This window comes from Silurus aristotelis (assembly GCF_946808225.1).
Source record: "Silurus aristotelis genome assembly, chromosome: 18".
NCBI classification, from domain to species: Eukaryota; Metazoa; Chordata; class Actinopteri; order Siluriformes; family Siluridae; genus Silurus; species Silurus aristotelis.
The window spans coordinates 16,658,811-16,682,918 of record NC_139591.1 but is presented as its reverse complement, the minus strand read 5'-3'; the positions used below and the strand labels follow the sequence as shown (position 1 = coordinate 16,682,918).

Below are 24,108 nucleotides of genomic sequence, written 5' to 3'. Positions count from 1 at the left end.
ATCAAAAGAGACTTAAATGTGACTTTTTCCAATTTCACTAGCTTTCAGGAAGTAAGTAATCCAGTGACAAATAGGGGTTGGAATGAGCTCAGTTGCATTGTTTTTAAGGTGTTCAGGGATAATGTTGTTGAAGGTCGAGCTGAAGACAACAAACAGGATCCTGTCATGAGTCTCTGGTCTATCGAGGTGTTGCAGGAATGTAATGCAGTCAGATCTGTTTACTCTGTAAGCAAATGGTGGAGAGTACAGCAGAGGTCCAATGATGTCCTTCAGGTGGGTCTTTCAAACAACTTCCTGACGTCAGATGTAACAGGCCTGTAATGGTTCTGTGATTTTTTTTTTTTTTGGAGATTGGGATGATTGGGGAGTGTTTAAAGCTGATGGTACTTCACACTGCTCTCGTGAACTGCTGAAGATCTGCGTGAAGATTGTGGCCAGCTGGTCAGCACTTTCAGACAGCCCAAAACACTGGTTGGGCCTAGAGACCCTTTCCGTGTCTTTTGTTTTTTGAAAACCTGGAACCCATCTTCCCAGACCATAAGTGATGGCAAAGTAGCAGGTGGAAGAAGGAGTAGGGGGGGTGTTGTAGGAGTTGATGGGTAAGTTAGTTGAAGCAAAGAAATGGGATGGGTTCCGGCAAAACACATTCAGGTCATCCGCCAGTGGATGATTCTCAACTGAGTGAGGCGGTGATGTGTTTCAGTCCTCTCCATACCAATGCTGGATCTTTGATTGAAAGAGTACCTACTTTTAGCCACTTTGATCTCCTTTGTCAGTGGGTTCCTGGCATGAGAATACAAGATTCTATTTTTTGTAAGCATCCACTTTGGCTTGACCAAGCTGTCTGAGTTTTCCTGTAAACAGTAGTTTGTCATTGTTAAATGTTAAAAATTTCCTTGTAGGAATACACAATGCATGATAGTGCAAATGACAATATTTACGACTTTATATAATATACAGCAGCCATAGTGTGTAACATATACGGATAATGTGATGACTGACAGTTCTGACAGTACTTATAGATATAATATGAAGCAGGGAATATATTTATGGTGAGTTGTTAATGAGGCTGATTGCCTGGGGGATGAAACTGTTCCTGCGTGTGGCAGTTTTGGTGAACAAAGTTCTATAGCGCCAGCCAGAAGGGAGGAGATGAAAGATGCTGTGTCCAGGGTGCGAAGGGTCAGTAGTGATTTTTCCTGCCCGGTTTCCGGTTCTTGTATGGTACAGGTCCTGGAGAGTGGGCAGGGGAGCGCCAATGATTTTTTCTGCTGTTTGAACTGTTTTCTGCAGTCTGTTCCTGTCCTGATTTGTTGCTGCTCCAAACCAGATGGTGATTGATGCACACAGGACCGATTCAATGACTGCAGTGTAGAACTGCATTAACACCTCCTGTGGCAGATTATACTTCCTTAATTGGCGTAGAAAGTACATCCTTTGCTGGGCCTTTTTAAGAATGGAGTTTATGTTGGACTCCCATTTCAAGTCTTGGGAAATGGTAGTGCCCAGAAACTTGAAGTTCTTTACAGATGACACAGGGCTGTTGGATATTAGGAGGGGGAGTAGCGTTGAGGGGTGTTTCCTAAAGTCCACTATCATCTCCATGGTTTTGAGTGTGTTTTGCTGTAGGTTGTTTAGTGGTATAGCAGCGATCCAGTGGGTTTGTTTTTCTGGTGGTGTATAAGATGTGCCGTATGTATTTGGCAGTTCACACACAGCTTTGTTAAAGTCTCCCATAACGACAATAAAAATAGTCTATTTATTGTTGTTCTGTGTCTGCGATCTGATCAGCCAGATAAGTTCATGCATGCTTGTGGTGGGATGCAAACACTCACCAGAATGAAAGAGGGAAACTCCTGCAGTGAATAGAAGGGCTTGCAGTTGATAGAGTGCTTCTTGGTTAGAACAGTTCAGCGTCAGTGTTGTAACATCTGTACACCAACATCCATTGATTTAAAGGCACATCCCACTGATGTTTAAGCGGCACAATCCGTTCTGAACAGCCGGAAACCCGGCAGATGTAAAACTCTGTCCGGAATTGGCTTTGTGCAGCCAAGTTTTCGTAAAACCCAAAGCCGTGGAAAGGTCTTTATTTGTGCGTGTGTGAGGAAAAAGTCGGTCAGTTTTGCTAGTTTGTAGAGTGACTCTGCATCTCCTTCTGCATAGTACAGTCGAACGTCAGAATTTGTAAAAATCGATAAAGAAAATGGTCAGCTATGCTCTGCCTAACGTTCAACAGTTCCTCTCTGGTGAATCTAGTCGGAAAAGTTGGAGCGTAGGAATGGCAAACTTAACAAAAGGCACTGAGACAGCCATCTTGGATTTTAAAAAAAATCACAGCAGGTGTGTGCAAAATCATTGCCTTTCGATGCGAGATTATAGAAACACAACCACAGCCCTATTCGCATAGGGTCAAATTTGCATACAGATCTGGAGTCGTTTGCATTCGCATCATTTGCAGGCACTCTTTTTGAGATTTTGTTCCTGTTGGTATTATCTGCACCGATGTATTTCTCTCTTCTTCTCTGAGGAAAATTTTAAAAATAAAAACGCCTGCTGACCGACTCTGCAGTTGTCTGATATGTCAGTCCAGACAAGACTAATCCTATCAATGATTTTGCAGGCTGTTGCCATTTCTTGCACCGGGGGGGAAGTTTTTTTTTCCGTGCTGCTCCTTGACATATTCAGTTACCTGGTGCACATATTCTCTTCCTGAATTGCAAAGAGACAAATTCTTCTGAAGAGCTGCTTAACAACTTAGTTTCTGTACTCCGTCTCAGTACTGCATACACACCGTGTGACGCAATCAAGCAGGTTCGTAGACAAAACAGCCTGCAGCAAATGTTATTATAGACATCACTCACTGAAACTACTCTCATCCTAATAGAGCTCATTTCTAAAGTCATTTCTTAGATATTATGACCAGTATCACACACTGCCAAGGCAAAAAGGTCAGTTTTGACTTTTTTTTCCCCCACTAATAGGTTACTTTGTCATTCCTGCATGTAGAAGAGAGCAGATAGGGTTGTCCTCCTCAGAATGCTTTGATTCGTGATGTAGCATGAGCAGCAAGTCAAAAGATGCTACTGGGAGCTCATGTCGCTCAGTGGATGCATCTGATGGCCTTCAGTCTTCCCAGTCGTTTGTTGCCAAATAATAGGGAAGTGCTGGATAGTGGGTCTGAATTACAGACAGAATATCAGAGGAGTATTGATTGCATTCTGCATCAGTATCCAGGAGGTTGTAAGTTCAAATCTGATTCCTCTTTCTTTTAACTGCCTGGATTCTTTTTAATAAAATCCAGCGATCGAAACAAATCCTAATTCTGTAACATAGAGAAGGTCCGACGTTGAAAATTGACAGGGTATGTTCCTTCCCACTGAGGTTCCTTTGCTCTCTGCAGTGAAACTAGAAGAGCAGCAGGGTTACATAAGGCATCGTCACACCTGCACACACTCTTGCTCCGTTTCCTCTCTGCCGGTCTGCACTAGACCAGACACACTCTCTGTACAGTTTCAGAAAATATGAGTGCCAGAAAAATGATGACTTACTTTTAGCGGTTTGCTGCAGTCACCTGAACACGGCTGTGTTTTAAACAGTTTTGAACGGGATTTGAACTGTTTACTGTCCTGCACTGGGTCTTTTTAAAAAAAAAAAAAGCTTCCTCTCCGAATAAAAAAAAAATGCCCTCCAAAGCTAATCGTCTGAATCCGAAGCAGGTGATGATGCGCACCAGTGATATCTGCTGAATTCGGGTAATTTGACCTTGTGCTAAATTCCTGTTGCAGCCGGTTTCATCACTCCTCAGGAGCGGTAATAATAATACTAATTGGAATTCAGTGCGGCGCAATATATCGTTTATGAATCGTTATTGTGATATTAGTGGATTTTTGCAATACAGAATGCAGTGTTACAGTGCAGAAGCTCCATACGAATGACAAATGTAATAAATGTAGATAATGTGTTTCTTGATTAGCCAAACCAATCATGTGTTTTAATATTTAGATGAGGCATTATGGATAATTGTTGCAGACTAACTGACACCAGTCTTAATCCAAGTACCCACGTGGATGCTGAATAATATTTTTGTATTAGATCTTTTACTCTCCTTCATTGTCAGGTAATATATGAAAAAGCCACAGCGATCGCAGTTTCCGACTCCGACGTACATGTTGGTTGGAACAGCGAGATGTTTTCTGTTTGAACATTTAATGCCGGAAGTCTTAAGTGTCGGTGTTTTTCTAATGTAATTTACGCTACAGAAAAACTTTTAGGCCAAAGGTTCAGGACATAAGTATGAGATAACAGGAAAATTTTTTTTTTCATCATTGTACAACAAAACTTTTTTCAAAAGGGTGTTTGCATTGACAAATTGCTGCAGTATAAGTAGAGTTCAGGGAAATATTTGAAACTTTAGGGTGCTAACTATAATATCACAAGTGGTTAATTCCTACATTTCCTTTTGTTTTTTTTTAATGCTCCGGATGAGTTTTTACATCCGATGACTATATGGAGAACCAAAAAGCATTTTGAGGTTCAATTGCTGTTTATAAGAACCTCCGAATTCATATCACACAGCATTTTTGCTGCCAAATGCTGCAGGTCAGTGATTAATCATGAGCATGATGTGTTTATTGATTGCTTTTTAATAGACTTCTAGGCATAAAGTAGTCATAATAAGCAGCCACGTAACATCAATATAATGTTTTGTCCATATTGAGCAGCTCTAATGGAATCCACAGGGAGGACTTGCTGTACGCATGTAAAGTGTTTTATTTCTCTCCCAACGTTGTTCATCTCTCACCAAACAAACAGGCTGAGAACAAGCAGAAAAAAATCCCCACCATGTGAATAATGAGCCTTAATGAGCAAAATGTAATCATGGATAGAACTTTGTATGTCACAATAGTTGCTGAAGCTTAAAATGTGGTTCTACACTATCCATCTACTGTTTTATATTTATCTGTCTACACTATTTGGACAAACGTTTGTCGATACCCGACTATGAGGTTTGTATGTGCATTTTGACCATCCCGTTCCACTCTTCCGAGTAGATGTTCCACTCGAATTTGGACTGTGTTCGTAGAGATTTGTGCTCATTCAGCTACAAGGACGGTAAAATCAGGTACTGATGAAGGACGAGGAGGCCTGGGGTGCTACCAGGTTTCCAATTCATCTCAAAGGTGTTCAAAAGGGTTGAGGTCAGAACTATAGCGGGCCACTTAAGAGCTTTCAACCCATAACCTATAGGTGAAACTGGTTTTATGCACAGGGACACTGTCCTGCTGGAACAGGTTTGGGTCTTCTGGTTCAAATGAAGGGAAAGTTGAAGTTCAGGAGGACTTCCTCTTCCTAAGACATCCTGCATAATTGCTTGCTTTCAACTTGTGGTAACAGTTTGGCGAAGAACCAAATATGGCTGGAAAGGTGTCCCGATATTTTATCCATGCACTGTATATCTATTAAAATATTACAGAGTAGTGTCACATTTTTCTACACTATTGCCCAGTAATCCGCACTGTAAGTTCAGTATGCTTATAAAGATCAAGCTAACCCTAAAAAGACATGATGGGCAACCAGAGTTACTTTGAACATTAACTACGTTAACTTTAAACATAAATAACGATCATCATGGCTAGTATTACTTACAAACTGAAAATTCCGTTTACTTTCATTGTTTGTGACTGAATATTTTTGTCAGCCAAACTCATTAAATTATTGTTTGTAATTACAGTAGAATAATAATTCTGTGGCATTGAAGAGTTACATGAATGCAAAGCAGACAATGTCAAAGCGTTCAATAGAACTGTATTAGGTACAGTAATTATAGTAACTTTATTGTGTGTTGTGATATTGTATGACACATGACTGCTGGTCTGGTGTTGGTTTTACTCAAAACAATGACGTTAAATAGTAACAGAAGTCTGGTAATATTTCGGCTTGTGTCTGATTAAGATGAGATGGTTATTGATTTGTGCTGCACAGAGGGTGCATTAACCGGCTCGTTTATCTGAGCAGAGAAGTTAATCCAGTGCAGGGTGATGTGGCCAAAATATTATGATCTCCTTTTACAACAGGAGAGGCCATTTATTTTTCCCCACAAAACCCATCGTAACGCTTCATGATGTTTAGGTTTGCCAAGAAATCGCTAGCGAAGCAGTTCAAAGATCTAAAAACATGTATGGATTCAATCATATAATATCTACTAGGGCAAATTGTTTAACAGTAAGAGGGAGAAGAATTGAAGCTTATATAAGAAAAACACTTTTGGCAGTGTTCGAGAAGTAAAAGAAGCACAGCGGTGTTAGAAGATACCCTTTTTTAAGCAAATCATATTCTCATAACTTGGGAGAAAAAAAGAAACCATTTAAAAAAAAATAAAAAAAAGCATTTTTAGATTGATTTTGCACTCAAATCGAATGCTGCTAAACAACCGGCAAACCTTTGACACAGACGGTAAACTAGCGCATTGTTTTACAGACGGTTTAATAGGCAGGATCGTGATGAAAACGAGTCTGAATTTTCAGGAACATCAACATTTTCCTCAAATTCGATGGATAATTGATTTGAGAAAATTCTCAATTTGACCGAAATGACATTGTAGCTGCACTTTGCTTCACAGCTTCAGTGGGAACTTCATCGGGTTGTGCCATAGTGATAAAGATTTCCTTACAATTCTATAACAACTGTAGTCTGTTTTGAGTTGTGCACATTCAGAAATTTGGAGTTTTCATATATTTTTTCAGATCCCCAGAAAATCTAAAGATACTGTGATCCAAAATGATCATAAGTCCAGTGCTCAAACATCGATATCCTTCAACCCCACCTAATCAAAGCCTAAATGAAAGAAATTTTACGATCACAACTCATTTTGCGTCATTATCATACATTAGTCGCGCGAATTAGTCGGCCGCTGCGTTGCGCATATTTTTTGATCTCGGCCCAATTTTTCTTGCCACTGAAGTGACTGAGCGGGGAGTTCCCGGTCACGCCGTTCGATATGAATGCGAGCTAATTCTCTCATCAGCCTCGCATTTACATAAATACCTCCACTGAAAGGACACAGATTGTTGGCATTTTCCTCCTCGCTGAGGTGTACAGAGGAGCCATTCACTCCAAAAGGCCACGACCCGAAAAAGGAAGCGCGCTCTGATTGGCTTGTGCAGCGCAAATCTTTTTAAAGGCATCGTGTGCCTGTAGTACTACTGATGAATGGAGTCAGGACTTGGACAGATGGTGTGTGTCAGTGCGCGCGCGTGTGTGTTATTTCTCTTTAGTTATGTGTATTTAAATTGGCAATGCTGATTACCATGGTAATCTCATACAGCATAGTCATCAGTGACTCAGTGCGAGTTTTTTTCCCCCTCTGTGCTCTCATTAATGTAATATTGCGACGGATGTTGAGAAGAAATCTGGATCCTGGTTGTTCTTCAGTATATTTGTAAAAGCGAAAAAAGTTTGAACAGGAACATGGATTGTGTGTGAGGAGGAAGATTTAACAGCGCTTCCTGGTGAAAAGAGTCAACCAGCTTTGCAATTCAAAGCACACGTGACGGTGTGCGTGAGCTCGGATTGAGCCGCTCTCTCACAGTAATTGAGGTTGAATCGCTTGCGCCTGGGGCCAATCGCTAAAACGAATCATTACACGGAATTCATTATGAGGAAGGTTCCTATATCCAGGTGTTATGGAATTCATCTCTTAAATTGACCTGATTTACAGAGATAACAATCATAACTCTGTCAGATGGAATTATGGCGTATTATGGCGTTCTTCTGCTCTGGTAGACAGCAGGGTAATTGGGCTGCGCTCCACATCACACCGGCACCGTTTTAATTTCTTTTAATGCCATGTTTATGTGGACCTTGTTAGAAAGTGCACGACGTAACGATTAATGCACTAAACAAATTTGAGTTAAAAAGGCCTCGGTGTCGTCGTGGAGACGGGCATTGATATGAAATGCTCACGTTTTGATTGCGAATGATGGCTCGACCATTTCATTCGATTTGTTTGCGATATAAAAATTATTATTCACTTTACTTAATGGTCAATTATTCACTAGAAATAGGGCTTAATGGGATCAAGTTGGCTTTCCTTTTTTTTTTCTCAACACTGACTTTATTAATTTTGAGAAAAAAATATAGAATTTAAAATAAAAATACAAGTAAATAATATAAGCAGGAAAAAAGGGGGGTTACATACATATTCAGCATACATTTATAGACATTTACACACACACTCACACACACATATATATATATATATATATATATATATATATATATATATATATATATATATATATATACACACATATATACACAAAGATATACATACACACGTACACATACGTAATATATTTTCCAACATTGAACATACCATCTTTTTTTTTATTTTTAAGTTGCAGAAACTTTAGCAGTACCTCCCTCTGTAAGCAGACTTTCAGACTGATAAACAAGTCTAAACTGAGAAGCAAACTAACTGACTTTCACATACTTAATATCCTGAATTTGTCAGACAAAACTGTTGAAAAATAAGGACCAGCTTAATGTCTTTGAATAGCTGATGAACCAGAAAACCTTAAAATTCAAAAGTATACCTCAAAAGTAAAACAGAATAGAGTAAAGTTTGACTTTTTAAATTTATTTCTAAAAACATATATGCAATTTTAAACGGGGGAATCCATGGCAACTTTAATTTAAACATAATACAAGTATAATACAACATTTGGATTTTTGGCCTTTCTCAGGAAACCGTTTGGGCACCTCTAATGTACACCATCAAACCATTAATTAAATCTTGTGTATTTTTCCCGATAATTATTTGATTCATTTGATTTGATATTAAGGAATAATTCGAATAAATGCTGAACATTAGCAGGACTTAGAGGTTACTGACTTACTGTGGGTTTATGATGATGTGTGACACACTGTTTTCTATAAACATGGACAGAACCATGCAACAGATGAACGATTGTAGCTCTGTTTTTTTGAAGCCTTTAAGTCTTTCAACTGTAATCGATATTTATTAAATATACAATATTTTAAACTCTATTTATTTGTTTATATATATATATATATATAAAAGACATATAGTCTTAATATATAGACGGTATAAAAGTATATAGAAGTATAATAGAATAAAAGACATTAGAAAAGTATAAAAACCGTCAGGACCGTAGAGTTTCCTGGGTTTCGATTACACAAGCTGCGTCCGTGTTATAGGATTGCAGCGGATTGGCCTTGCGATCTACGTCCAGATCCTCGATCACACAGTCTCACTTGATGCCAATTGCTGTTATGAGAGCGTTTTTGTAAGTAAGAGTAATTAAAGATGATATCAGATCGATACCTGATAGGAGTGGCGGTAGTCGTAGCATCTCTAGTATAATTCACACCGTTATTCTAATGCATTAAATGAGATTATGTTGCAAACCTCGTCCGTGAAGGACACACCGTCGTTCCAAATTGCTGCAGTGTTTTCATATAGCGCACATGACGGGCGTTTCGCCTCGGTAATGATTTCAATCTGATATCACTCCATCCCTCCCTCTGGGTGAGCGTTCAGCTCTATAGTGCGAGATGCACCTCAACGTAAAGCGTTTGCCTTGCTGAACACGGCCAAGTAATTTTCTGCAAGAGAACAATTTCGATCTGTTTACATTTTTTTTTTTTCTTCTCTTCTTTTTCTCTTCATTTCTCCTTCACTGTCTGCTCGGATGAGATCGGCTGAAAGTTTTAAAGAGCTGCGTATTAAAGTCGAGCGTGACACTGGTGCATGAAATAGTTTCTCATTCGTTCCAAATGCGAGATTGATAAAGCTCCCGGCGTGAGCGCTTGACGGGGAGAAAAACACCCAAATTAACAAGACGATGAACTTGGGGGGGAAAAAAAAAAAAAAAAAAAAAACCCAGAGAATCTGTTGTCCTCTTTAATTTTTGGGCTTCATGATTTGACACGATCATCAAGCATGAACACTTTAGATTATTGTGATAGTTGTCTTTCTTCATGTGCTGTGTCTTTTACGATTGCTATTTAAAGCTTATAAATCTGTAGATGAAATAGGTTTGAGTTAGGCCTTTTTTTTTTGTGAGGAAATAATCAGTGATAGAGAGGTGTACCCTGACGTTCGTATTCTTCTCATACTACAGAAGTTTATTGTGCTTTCATTTAATGTGGTATAATTAAGGAACACCATACATCAAAAACCTGATTATTTAATTATTATTCGCTTTAACTTGGGGGTGGTTAAAGCATTGGAGTTTGGATCAGAAGGCCATAAGTTCAAATCCCAGCACCACTAAGCTACCACTGCTGGGCCCTTGAGCAAAACCCTTAACCCCCAAGTGCTCACTTGTAAGTCGCTCAATGCCATAAATGTAAAATTGTAAATGATGACTTTACATAGTAGCTACAATTCCGCTCGTAGAAAAGCATGTACGTTATTAGATTTAACTTTATCGTCATCGCACGAGGCAACAAGATACAGTACGCATCTAATTAGAAGTGCATTGGTAGCATATTGCATATATGGTATTATATGCATATTGGCATATAAAATGTTTACATACATGCAGGTTGGTATGGCTATGATATATGATAGATATAAATAAATGATGGCAGATGAATGGATAATATGAAATAAACAATATGAATATAAATAAACAATACACGGAAAAGCGATTTACATACAATGTGTAGAATGGTCATGGATAGTGCAATGAAGGAAATATTGTATACAGTGTTTATGAAAAGGTTATGTACTTTTGTGCTAAATGATATAGAGTGCAAAAAAAAGAGTATAGCAGATATACACATATGATTTAAGAATGTTCATACAGATATTTCTCTCTTTTAAAAGGAATAAGGCAAAAGAAATCTTCTTGCATGCATTATGTCATTGTTTACTGTTGTGAATGTCACCACGCTGCTTTCCACCACTGTGTGAATTTTTGCTGATCTAGCTCAATTTGATTGTCTGCTAAGTGTCTAAAAGGCTCTATGCTTTTTTTGACCCTCTGTTAATTCTACATTTCATATTTTCTCCTCAGATTGACCCTAAAGTGGCCTTTCCTCGCCGCGCTCAGCCTAAGGTACGACCCCGTTCTTTTATCCATCCATCCATCCATCCATCCATCCATTCATCCATCCATCCATCCATCTACCTGTTTACCACTGCTGCTCAATTCTGAAAGCTATTCATGTTTTTCACCAGTAATGGTCCCTTCTATTTTTTTTATGGCATGAACTTTGGGTTTCTGTCTTGTTCTGGTTGTATTTGGTGTGTGGCTTAGTCTTTCTGTAAGATGACAGGAAAATTGTGAGTTCCAAGACAGTCACAGCTGGACCCTTAACCATGATCTGCTTGGGTTCTCTGTCTACTTGTTCTGATATTTTATTTTATTTTAGAATTTTATTTTTATGTTTAGGCCTACACCACTGTGCTGTTGAATTGCGATTTGTCAAAAAAAGTGTAGATCTGACAGTAACACAGTCTCATTAAACATATAGGATTTGTATGTTGTCTGTGAGGAGACATTTATATTACATTTCTAGTCTCCAGTGTCAGTGCTAGTAAGAGAAAAAGGTAAAGCTGTAGCTTTTTAGGCTTCGCGCGTCACAATTTCTTGTATTTCTTTTCAATTTTATTCATGGCAGAAGTAAAGCAGAGGTAGATGAGTCCACAACTGTTTGTCGTTGCTGTAACGTACACATTATGCACCTTTACACAGCACTAGCTATTGTGACGATAATGCGTGGTTTCCTTTATGCTTCCATTTTTATAAAGGCGGTCATTAAATTATTATTCGCTTTCACTTCCCGACTCTAAAGATCGTTATGTTATCAGCATGTTTACTGTGTTTTCTTTCCTCTTTATCCCCCAAACAAGCTGAAATCGATAATGGATTTCTCCCCCCTTCTTTTTCCTCGTGGTTTTTCCGAGAGGTATTGTTGCTGAGCGGTTTGAGTTTCAGATGGGGAATCGGCAGCGAAAGCTTTCAAAGCCGAAGCACATGGTGTCTTAAGGGTATCGGCATATGGTTGAGAAACAGTGTTTCTGTGCGATTCCCCCCCCCCCCTTCTAATACTTGCCTGCTTCTTACTTTAACCTTTTCTTTTTTAAATCATAGTTTGAAAAAAAAACATGGAGGAGAAAAAAAAGACAGTTTGCCCCCGGATTGTCGGATTTCTGTCGAAAAGATGAAAATGCGTTTTGTTCTTGCAGGCTCTGCTGTTGTGTTTTTATTTATTTATTTGTTTATTTTTTTTTTTTTTTTAGACCTTCCAGAGCAATATGATCTCAGTATGTGAGTGGTGTGGCCAGGATCTGGAAACTGGATTGAAAAGAATGACTTTCTCATCGAAAAGCACAAGTGTGTTGTGTTAAAAGTGTGTCAGTGTTTAAGAGCAAAAACAACGGATTTAGATAATACATTTGGGGAAAAAAAATCCACCTTTGACTGACTGAGAAAGGGCACGGTGAAGGGCAAGCTGATTAGTGAAAGAACGAAAGAAGGTTTTATTTGTTTGTGTGTATTAGGCGCTCAATGTGAATTTGAAAAGGATCTCGCAGCAATGGGATTAAGGCAGATAGATTAGCATTGCACAGCCCTTTTTGTTCCTCCATGTCAAATTGATTTAAGGCCTCTGTAAGCAGTCTGGCTCGTTTAAAGCGTCTCTCTGCTTTGCATTTGTCATCATTTTAGTTTTTTTCTGTCTCTCTCTCTTTCTCTCTGTCCCTATCTCTCTCCGGTTCTCTCCGTCCTTCCGCTCTGCCCTCCCTGTGGTTGAGGTATCGGTTTCAGCTCTTTCATCGAGCAGGCAGGTGTTTCAAAGGGCCGCGATGTAGGATGAATAGGTCGACCTCACCGCGTCTGTGTGTGTTTTTGCATATGTGTTTTCACATACCTTCTACTGGTAATGCAGCTGGGCTTAAGGATGTTGAACAGTATATATCGCTGGTTAATGATTATCACAAATACGTTGTCTCTGTACTGGGACGCCTTTCCATCTGTTTATTCATAGGAAAAAACAGTGCTGCGATATCGACTGTGGCATGTTGGATGATGCCAGACAGACTGGTTTGAGCATTTCAGAAACTGCTGATCTCGCACAAGACAGAGAAAGATGAGATCAGAGAAGAAAGGCAAGACTTGTTCAAGTTTCAAAAGCTATGGCAACGTAAATAACCACCCTGTACAGTCGTGATGAGCTGAAAAAGTATGTCAGAACTGAAGGTCGACAGATTAATCGGTTTTGTTGATTGCTGGAACTATCAGCAATCTGCAAAAATACAAATCGATAGTTTTTCCGGGTAGCGGCTGTTTTTGGAGCGGCTGTCGTAACGAGAGCGGCCTCTAAAGGTGAATCACTGAAACCACACGCTGTTTGTTCACGGAGATCGCAGAGAGAGTGCGATATTATGTTTAGGAATTATAATTTATCATTTAGATATTTATATTATTAATATATTTATTGTATTTAGCACATATCATGATTTATAAATATATAAAGTTCAGTACTATTTTACATGGAATGTTGTTTATTTAATTTTTTTTTTTTTTTTAGTATTCAGTATCCATATAAATGATATCTGTTGATCAATCTTTATCGGAAAGTGTGATCCAACCTAGTTATTGGTATCTGTAAAATTCACTATTGGTCGACCTCTAGTCAGAACGGACCATAAATGAACTAGAAAGCCTCCAGGTGCCTTCAAATGGGAAAAAGAGCACAATTGTTGCCCCCCCCTCACCCCAAAAAAAAAATCTGCCTACATAGGCAGCCTCCTCTAAAATAGAAAGCGGCGAAATCTTTGATCAGATATTTTGATGCATCTGTAATACATCTGCTATTGTTTGTGTGGGATAGTGCGAAGTAGTCCTACTTCAGGTTTAAGCATAAATATTCAGTAGAGACGGTGGCAATGTGGGGTCGCATGTATTTATGCAGAATGTGGCTTTGATCTACACTCGTGCTTATGAGCGTATAATGTACGTCTGTAATGTTTATCCTCACTGAAGGTTGAGAGAGTGTGGCGGAGGGACGAGTGCTCAGAACTAGCGAAGGTCCATGACCCAGTCCGAGTTCCAGCGGCGAGCTCGTCTCGCGGTCATAAATCCACGCCGTCATTTGCTCAGATGAGTTCACACCATCATTTGCTCGGATAAATCCGGCAAGCCGGCGAGTCGCGCAGCCTAATGAGCGAGAGACACTGAGAGCTCACGCGCTGCTAAAGAAAATCAAAAGCAAAACGGCCGTCACCCTTTCCTCTCCTCCTTGTTAGAAATGGCCTCATTCTGTTTTATTGTGAAGAAAAGCTGAGGGAAAATAAAGGCCAGGGTTGATGCGCCGGCTAATATCGCCCAAGATCAGCGAGCGTTTGCTGCGCTGCTGCTGTTGTTGTTGTTGTGATTGTTGTTGTTGTTGTTTTGCAGATTTCGTGGCTTTACAGAACCCGACGTGTCCCGACACGATTTTAATTGCCGCTGGGGCCGTGGCCATTTGCGCTGTGAAAGTAGCTCGTAATGGAAATGAAACCTCTTCACTAGGCGCCTCAGAACTAGGCGACGGCCACAATAACCCTTTCCTCATTGCTCATTGCAAGTCTGCCTTGTTATGATGGGCGAGATAAGTGCGGTTTTCATGGCTGTACCAATTTTTCGATTAGAGACCGAGGTACAATGGGCTGGGGATGCAAAAAATCTGAATGTTAGTGACTCGTCTCAGCAAGACAAGTGGACGAAGATCTAGTCATGCGAACTCGTGGTGTTCTAACTGGTGACTTTTCAAATCTGTACAATGCTTCAGTTAAGCGTTTTGGTGAGCACTCTCTCTCTCTTCAGTCTGGGCGATTCACATGGTGCTCCAGTTAAGAGATATTGTGTTTAGTGAGAAAGCTCTCATTCAAGGTTTTAATAAAGTTCAAGGGTAACGCCTGTTTTACACCCACAAGCTTCCAGGCTTTTTTCTTTTCTTTTCTAAAGTGGCAAGGCTCAGGAGCTTTTCTGCTCGACTTTTCTTCTAGTTTTAACACCAATTAAGGCATGAGCACTAGTTTTTGCTTCTCCCATCACTTCTTTCCATCTCTCTCTCTCTCTCTTTCTCTCTCTCTCTCTCACTCTCTCTCTCTCTCATTCTCTCTCTCTTTTTCTCTCCCTCACAGTGGTTCTTTTGGTCCTCCTAAGCAATGTGAATTTGATTTTGATCATGACTCCTGTAGGTGTCCCTTTTGCACATCTTAAGGCCATTTAAACATAACAGGTTCTATTTAGTGAACCTGCGTAAAGAGGAAGGAAATTAAAAGCTCTCCAGCACCCAGAACCCCCCTGTCAAACGTTCGCCAGAGTTTCGATCATACTCTAGGATTATATTTCCTGACCCCTTTTGGTAGAGCTTGCCTCGACTCTTGACACGTCTTTGATTCCTTCCCTTTTCTCTCGTTCTCTTTAAACAACCTGAGGTGTAGACAGAACTCTCCAGCTGTGAGTGTGTGTGGCGCTGGCGTGTTAGTTAAGAAAAGAAAGTCCGCTTTGAAAAGAACCTGCAGCCGATAGTAAGACTATTGACACCCCCCCCACACCCCCCTTATAAAAAACCCAAAGAAACAAACAGAGCTAAACTGGGTTGGATTGTGTGTGTGTTTGTTTGTGGATCTGTGCAAGTGTGTGTGTGAAAGGATAGTCGATCAATCAGCGTCGAGTTGATGGGATTGCTTTATCATCACCCCACTCTCACCCACGGGGCCCTGAAAGAAAAGGAAAGGAACGCATGTCGCAGGCACAAACAAGGCCGTGTGGAGAGGAGGATGGGAGAGGCTGTTATTCTTGGGTGGTAATAGATGGATCAAAGTGTCTGGAGATGGAATAACCTCCTTACCCTTTTGTTTCTGATTTTAAATGGCCTGAGAAAAAAGAAAAAAAAAAAGCAGCCAAGCAGAGATAGGATCTCATAAATCTCCCTCAAACACAGGCAGGCAGAGTGAATTGGACGAGCGAGTGTGAGCGTTTGCGATCTGCGTGTAGGCCAGAGTGCACTCCGAAGGAGTGTGTTGGTGCAGAGATGATGTTTTTGTTCTCAAATTTTGTTTTTATTGACCTAAAGGAGCGTGTCCACTTGTTAGAGGGGCTTTCGATGGCTCCCGGCTGCCTGTTTTGGTGCGTTTCGACACGTTTATCGCAAACGCCGAAACGTGCGCTGGGTTTGCGGGCGGGCACGCACGCGTGTCTCCTCTACCCTTTATCTTTCCTGGCTCTCAATTAATTAGGCAGTGGTGGGTGGGGGGTTCCGGGAATAATCGCCAGCAAGCGCATGTCTCTGCGTGCAGGGCAAGAGGTTGCTCCAGCTGGCATGTTTGAGATCTCCTCACTGAGTGACAGTAATGAGGAGAGCGAGGCGGTGAAGACAGTGGACAGGACGGACCTCCTCCAAATCCCCAGCAGAGCCTCATCTGTAAAGATCGGCCTGTAGAATAGCTCTTTGGTAGATTTGGGCTCCATGGTTTTCGAGGATTTTCTGGACTGTAGACTTTTTTTTCTCCCAGTTTTACAATAACTCAATGTACCTGACTCATAATAATGCAATAAGTCTGGTTATTAGTGTGCTGATGGTATACGATGTGCTACACAATTCACAGGAAGTTGGTTTAAACAGCGTAATGGCACTGAGAAGGTGCAGCGAGTGGCTCCACGGACTGCTGTTCTAGCTAAAGCTCAATGTCTGTCTGCCTGGTTTTTCATATGCTTTGTGTGACTTTGTGTGTGTATATGAAAATATATGAAAATATACAGTCAATGATGCATGTACAACAACATAGTTTGAATGATCTTGACATCATATAAATAGCGTAATATGATTGGTTTCTATTAACATCAGTGGCTATGGTTGACGCCCTTTGTATCTCCTAAGGGGTCCCTGACCTGAAAAACATTCAAGACCCCCGGTTTAGTCTATTCCCTGATTTTCCCAGTATGCAGATGTTTTTCCCCAGTATGACCACTCAGAAATGTCGACGCCCTGCACGCGTGTGCGCTCGCAGAGGCCTCACGAGTGGATGTGGCCCATTTTTTTTCCTTTTTGCTGCAGAACCGTTCCTTCTTGTGCGCTCTGCAGGGTTTGTGTTCGACACACTCGAGTGTGCAGACTTTAGCGTTTGCTGCCTAGCAGGCCTATTAGAGCACCTTCAGAAACGCAGGCAATTATCTCTGCCTGCTAGTGTTCTCCGCGAGTCAGCCTTTAGCTCCCCGCTACATTCAGCCTCGTTTAGCCGCTTAGTCATAGCGTTTAAAGCGATTTATCATAAACCGAGGCAGGGTGTTTTAGGTGCTTTAGAGTAATTAGCCATAAACTCGTGTTCTTTTGTTTGCCTGGGTTTGAACCGCATGAGCAGCGCAGCGGCGGCATACGAGGAAAGCTCTGCGTTTATTCTTAGCTCTTTGTTGTTGCTCTTTTACACGATGGAACTACTGATAGAACATTTAGCAGAGCTTTATTCTGTGTGTGTGTGTGTGTGTGTGTGTGTGTGTGTGTGTTACAGTATATGGGAATCACCATCATTTATTTTAATGCCTGATATAATGACATGCCCCATAACAGCTGTTACAAGAAATACCCGCTGATCATAAAGTCATTTATAAATCATTTTGGAGTCTTGACACTAAACACCTTTCAATTCCATTCTTTGTTTTCTGCCACATCAATAGATATCGCATGCAAAATGGTGAAGGTGCTTTGCTTTATATCAAAAATAAAATAAATAAATAAAAAACCCTTCTCATCAATTTTCCTCCTTCAAACCCTGGGAATGAGACAGAGAGATTCTACACACCAGCTTTCTCCTTCTGTGAGCAGGCGACTGAGTCGAGCATGTCTGCTGATGATAGTGTGTGTTGCAAGGACATTTCTATGTCCTTCATTTCTCCTCAGTAACCCATGATCTGGGTCAGAGCTGTATGTCAGGATCTCAGAGCTGTATGTCAGGATCTCTCGAACCATGGATGTAGCTTACATTCTTAATTACAACACATCACCAGAATTTACATGGCACGGACAAAGCAGCAATTTGTGTGTGTGTGTGTGTGTGTGTGTGTGTGTGTGTGTGTGTGTGTGTGTGGCTAGAGAAAAAAAAAAGTTTACGCTTGGAAGATTAAAAAACATGGGGATGTCCTGAAAAAGGCTTCCTGGCAATAAGGAGGGAGAAAGAAGAATGAGTGTGAGTGTGTGTGTGACAGTGTGTGTCTAAAAAAAAAACCCAGTTATGAGCTTAGAAGTTCCAAAAACACAGGGTTGTCCTTTATAAGGGTTGCTGGCAATGAGGAGGGAGATGAAGAATGAAAAATGTGAAAGAGAGAGGGAGAGAGTTTAGAGTGTGTGTGTGTGTGTGTGTGTGTGTGTGTGTGTGTGTGTGTGTGTGTGTGTGTGTGTGTGTGTGTGTGTCTGCAGTTGGCATGTGCTGTAGCTCTCTGTCTCTGTGTCCTTCAGAGCTCCTGCAGCACTTCTGTGCTTATCTGCTTGGGTGGCTTTAGGGATTCTCTCTCTCTCTCTCTCTCTCTCTCTCTCTCTCTCTCTCTCTCTCTCTCTCTCTCTCTCTCTCTCTCTCTCTCCCCCTCTCCCCGGTTCTTTGAGCTTTTTAAAAATTCCAATCTCCTCCTCTTCCTCTACTGTGATCTTGCTAGGGGGCAGGCCTTTTGTCTCGTGTGTGTGTGTGTGTGTGTGTGTGTGTGTGTGTGTGTGTGTGTGTGTGTGTGTGTGTGTGTGTCACACCAGGCCAGCGTCAGTGCACTGTGCTATTTTTGAGCCTGGCGGAGATGTATTTTGGTTCTGTCTGAACGTGACTCATGACGAACAGTTCCCCTCTGTGGACGCCCACCGCTTAGATGCCTGATTCTCTCTCTCCCTCTCTCTCTCTCTCTTTGTCTCTCTCTCTTTCTTTTAGACACGCACACTCCCCCTCTTTCGTTTTTTGCCACAGCCTGATAAATCTGATGCTAAATTTAGATGATTTTTTTCTACTTTGCTGTCAGAGATAGAGAGGGAGAGAGAAAGAGAGAAATTACTGATCTTTTCTCTCCTCACGATGTGAATTTAAAGGGATAATTAAGCATTTTTTGCGACTTATTAGGAGGACTAATGTTTCTTTGTGTGCTATTTGAAGGTCGTGTCATAAGTGTTTAGCTGGGATCGAGGGTTTGAATGGAAGGCTACCAGGCTCTCCTCCGAAGCTTTTCGATAATGTCCTGAGTAGGACCTGTGCGTTCTTCTGCTGCGTTTAGCTTCATTCAGATGTTGGAAAATTGGTTTTTTTGACCTTGAGCTGCAAAAAAGCATGGACGTCCTCTATCTTTGTCTTTTGTCAAGCTGTCCCAATTATACAGATCTTTAATGTTGATGTTCCCGGGGGCAAATACAACTTTTATCTTTTTTATTTTTTATTTAAAAGTAGAACATTTTTATTTTATTTACTGTTAGTGAAATGAGCAGCTAGGTTGATTAAAGGTCATGAGCTGAACCTACAGCTGAGGAAGTCTTTATAACTCTCCAAGGGAATTTAAACTTGACAGGGAATTTTCTTTCTTTTTTTTCATGGACATTTTGTGAGGAAATAAGCTTCAGTGATGTACAATAAAAAAGAAACACTGTATACCAGAAAGGGTTTGAGCTTTGTTTGTCATTTTGCAAAACTTTGTTGCTGCTGTTAGCATCTTGCTAGTGTGTGGAAAAGCTTGCTACACAAGCTTTCGAGAAGTTTGTTCTTTCACGGCTGCGGTTATGTGGTGAAGATACTAATTAAAGTAACAGCGTATTCTATCAGAGTATAGAAAACTCCAATCTCAGATTAACACTTTTTTCATACTGTGAAAAGAAAAGCTTAGCTATCTGTGCTTCACTTATTATCCTGAGCTAAGGGATACCCTTTCTACATAAAGTGATCAAATTAAATGGTCAGTTTTTATATAAGTAACGATAAAGTGAATTTAACAGCCTTGAATGATCAGAGTATCACAGACTATTTTTTTTTTTAAATTGCAACAACTAACATGAACAGGTAGCTAAAAAAAAAGGAAGCAGTGTGTGAGGTGTGTGTTAAATAGCTGCCCTCTGTCTGCCCTGGCCCTCTTTAGCAGAGTGTTATGAGAGGATTGGATAGTTGCTGGGTCAGTGAGTGTCGTATTCGAGAGCTAAGTGTCTCTCTAAGTGTATTAGCTTTTCTGACGCTTTTACCTTGAAGCTTTTGAAGGTCGAGCGGGATCTCCTGCGCTCGAGAATGCCTCAAGGTTCTTGGCAATGTGCTGCATTTCCTTTGGAGAAAGGATTCTTTTTAAATCGTCCTCCGCGTGCTATTAGGGTAGCTGTTGGTCATTTACAGGCTGGAATTTATTTTATATTTATTTTTTATTTTTAATGAAATAGTTAGTCCCAAACTGGATTCTCCCTCGTGCGCGGTGCAAGTCTGTCCCAGTTCGGATTAGCGAAAGACTATCACAGCATGCGTGTGTATGTGTGTGTGAGAGAGAGAGAATATATGTGTGAATTAGGATCCAGTTTGGCCCACTTTTCCGATAAAACCGGCTCAGCGAGAGGAATTGCTGTAGCAATGTTGTGCCCGTGGTTTTTGCCCACCGCTCGCTTTTAATAACGCCAGGCGTTGGCGACAGCGTCTTGATTGCGCACGGAGTGAAAATCCCAGTACGCCCACACGCCATCGATAGTGGAAGTGGCTTTAGTACGCCAGTGTTTTAGAGGCAATTACATCACAATCAATACCGAGGGGAAGAACAGTGTGGGGTGGAAAAGAAAGAGGATTGCAATAACTGAACGCATGCAGACAGGAAGTTCTCATTTCCAGGCAGATTTTTGATATTTGAGCATTGATTAGGTGGAGGAAGCCTGGGACATTCACCACGAGAGTCTACAGTTTTACAGGCTATGACATTCTGCTTTCTTTACCTGAAAACAACAACGCATTTCACATTTACCTCCCAGTTTACAAACCTTGTCATTTAAATTCACTCACTGGGATATGTCTTGTGTTTTATACCTGTAAGCCTCGCTTTCTGATTGGTCAGAAGGTCTTGATTGAGCTCGGAGATTAGTGCCAGCTCTAGTTCGCATCACATGTTAATATTAGAGCACTTGTTCTGATATGTTTCTGTTTATGCAGTTCATTCACAGGAACTAGTGCAAACATTGGATTATACAGAAAACGTTTAATACGTGTGGAATTGCTTATACGATGATTTAAATGAAGTTTCCACTAAGATGTTTGTATTTTAAAGTCGTTTCTGGTGTCCGCGTTAAAGGCCCAGCTTTGTGCTGTTTGCTACAGACTTTTTGAATTCTCTTTAATACCACAGGCTACATTATTTTTTTTTTTATTGTATTGGGTTGGTGAGGGACAGACAGTTATAATGTCAAATAATGTAGGTAATAAGTGGAACTACAGCATCTTAATGCAAATGGATAAAAAAAAAAAAATGACATGCTGTTCTATAATAAATGAAAAAAGAAATAATAATAATATTTGAAAAATTGCTATGGCTGTAAGAGGGAAAAAAAGCACTCCAGACTCCAGGCCCACCCTTAGGGAGTGATTTAAAGGAAAACAATCAACTTCAGGGTAGTAACACTAACTCTGCTTTATATTGAGCCACATCAAAGCACCCTGTTATCGATTATATTCTCTAACAGCAGCTTCCTGAGTGGTTAACATCCAATTATGAGCCTTAAGTAAGGGCTGAAAGACTACTGCTGTACCTTTTGTGGTACATTTACATAGTTTTTCCTTTAGGGAACACACAGGTACTTCTACAGTACCTTTTACTTGTCACTTACGTTTATATTCTTGTCTGTACTTTCACTCAGGATGTCCTTAAGCTCACAACCACGTCTATTGTAAGGACATGTGCAGCTGCTCCTGAAATGTGGTATGAACCAGATTGGTACCAGTTATGTGCTTGTCCTTCCTTTGACCTAAAACATGGCTGCTGTTCGTGTTGTGTCTTTGGTTTCTAAAATTTGTTGCCCACAGCACATTGTGTCTGTTGCCGAGTGATTCATCCCTCCACTTTTTATTTTGTTGTTTGTTTGTTTTTTTATAAGGAGAAAAAAAACCCAGAGAACCAAGACTAAAGGAAGCGATTGCACGCGATCGTCCCACCCCATCTCCCTCTCTCAAATCTTCTCTACAGAAAGAGGCACAGTTTGAGAAAGTAATTGGTTAGTCATTAAGATTAATAGCACAATTAGCTCCTAGCTACGGTCAATCTTTAAGGTGGGAGTATGGAAGTGAGACGAGGCTCTCACGAAGGGAGCCGTTGTGGGTTAAGTCTTCGATTGCAGTTTATTTACCTCAAGCTAAGAATTCCGAGAATGCTGTTGATTTTTTCTAAGTAGTCTTCACGGGAGACTGTTTCTTCATTTTATCTTTGTATTGTCTGGCCTCAAAGCATGAGGTTTGCTGCTCAGGTTTAACTTCTGGCTTAATTAAATTCATTAACCCAACTGAGGAATTGCAGCGATTGGTTGCCTGTTCATCCAGCATTCGAATTGACAGAAGTCATGTGGAGCGAGTAACTAGAAGTTTCCAAGAATGAAATCTAGCCCATTTATTTAAAAGAATCGAAGGACGTTTATCCAAAATAGCCTTCTTTCCTCATCACTAAGCTTGCTCTGTGTGTGCGTGCGTGTGTGTGTGTGGCAAAAAAGATAAATGCGCCAGAATAACAAATCTGAGACGAGCCTTAATTCATTATGTGGGGCATTTTAACTTTTGCCTTTTCGCAGTTCAGCAGCTGCTGCCATCCTTGCAGTGTGTAATGATTTGTCAGAGATTGTTGCAGAGATTAGGCCTGCCTGTGCTGTCACAGCTCGTGATGGACATTTTGCAGCAAAGCCAATGAGCCGGGCGACGGACAGCGGCTGAACATGAAACCAGAGGATGCAACAAAAAAATGGGATTGTGTATCGAGCCGGATATTGAGCTCTGAGAATGCGAACGGCGCCACGGCATCTCCAGCTGCTCTTTCTCTGGAAGCAGAAATCCGATTTTTTTTCTGTGCAGCAAAACCATAGAGCAAGATGAGCAGGCCTTTCTACTCCCGATTCCGGCTCCGCTTCGGGTGCACGGCACATCCTTAAAACCGTTTCCTGCTAATTAATTCTATCCTAACCTGCATGCAGACGTTTCGGTTCCTGGCTTTAAACAGTTTTTGAATAATGCATACATTTTTCCCTCTTCTTCCCTTGTACGTTTCACTGAGCTGTTCTGAATATACAAGAGTGTGTGTGTGTGTGTGTGTGTGTGTGTGTGTGTGTGTGTGTGTGTGTGTGTGTGTGTGTGAGAGAGAAAGAGAGAGAGAGAGAGAGAGAGAGAGAGAGAGAGAGAGAGAGAGAGAGAAAGAGAAAGAGAGAGACAGCCTTTTCTGTTTTCGAGCTTTTTCCCCAAGCTGGAGCTCAGAAGTGAACAGGCTCTGGAGCACAGTAATCAGCTCCTAGGGAACTGGGCAAGAAGCACCATGTGGGCTGAGAGTGGACTTGCTGACCCACGCCAGAGGACGTAAAGAAACCGGTTTAATGACAGAAACTGGCAGGTACCTTCTGTGAAGTTGGACAGGCTGAAGAACATTCAGAGAACAGATCTTCCTCTGTCTGCGTCTCCTGGAACATAAAGGACAGATGGATAAGTGAAGGCACTAGCCTCCGAAATTGGTATCCATTTTCCAGGTCCAATCGCATTAATTTCCATTTCTAAAACCGGAATCCATTGAGTTTCTTTGCGTTTATACATGAAACATTGTGTTCAAAAATTTCCAGTATGTTCAAGCAAATATTCAAATTCTACAAGTTTGCATCTCACCTCCATTCACCTGTGCGTCCTCAGGAAATGATCATATCGTTGGCATTAGCTTGAATTTTTCTCAAATAAATTACTCAGTTTTAGAAATCCTTTTCACAATAAAACATGGCTATTAATGACAATGTATGATGAGAAGTATTCAACAAGGACGAAAATATTGGAGCCCTAAAAATAGAAAATAATGAAAGCATTTGTGTTTGCTGAAGCAGTGCAGTGGCTCAGCTGCATTACTAGAAGATTTAGGGCACTTCATATTT

General features: G+C 40.8%; 1 protein-coding gene across 7 annotated transcripts in view; it reads left to right on the top strand.

Moving 5' to 3' along the window:
• Positions 1–24,108, top strand: part of msi2a (musashi RNA-binding protein 2a) — a 258,690-nt gene that overhangs the window by 11,203 nt on the left and 223,379 nt on the right. For all 7 annotated transcript variants that reach the window (XM_083568557.1, XM_083568554.1, XM_083568556.1 and 4 more), the window contains one exon: positions 11,049–11,090. In XM_083568557.1, the coding sequence (XP_083424683.1) occupies positions 11,049–11,090 (42 nt within the window). The remainder of the gene's footprint in view (positions 1–11,048; positions 11,091–24,108) is intronic.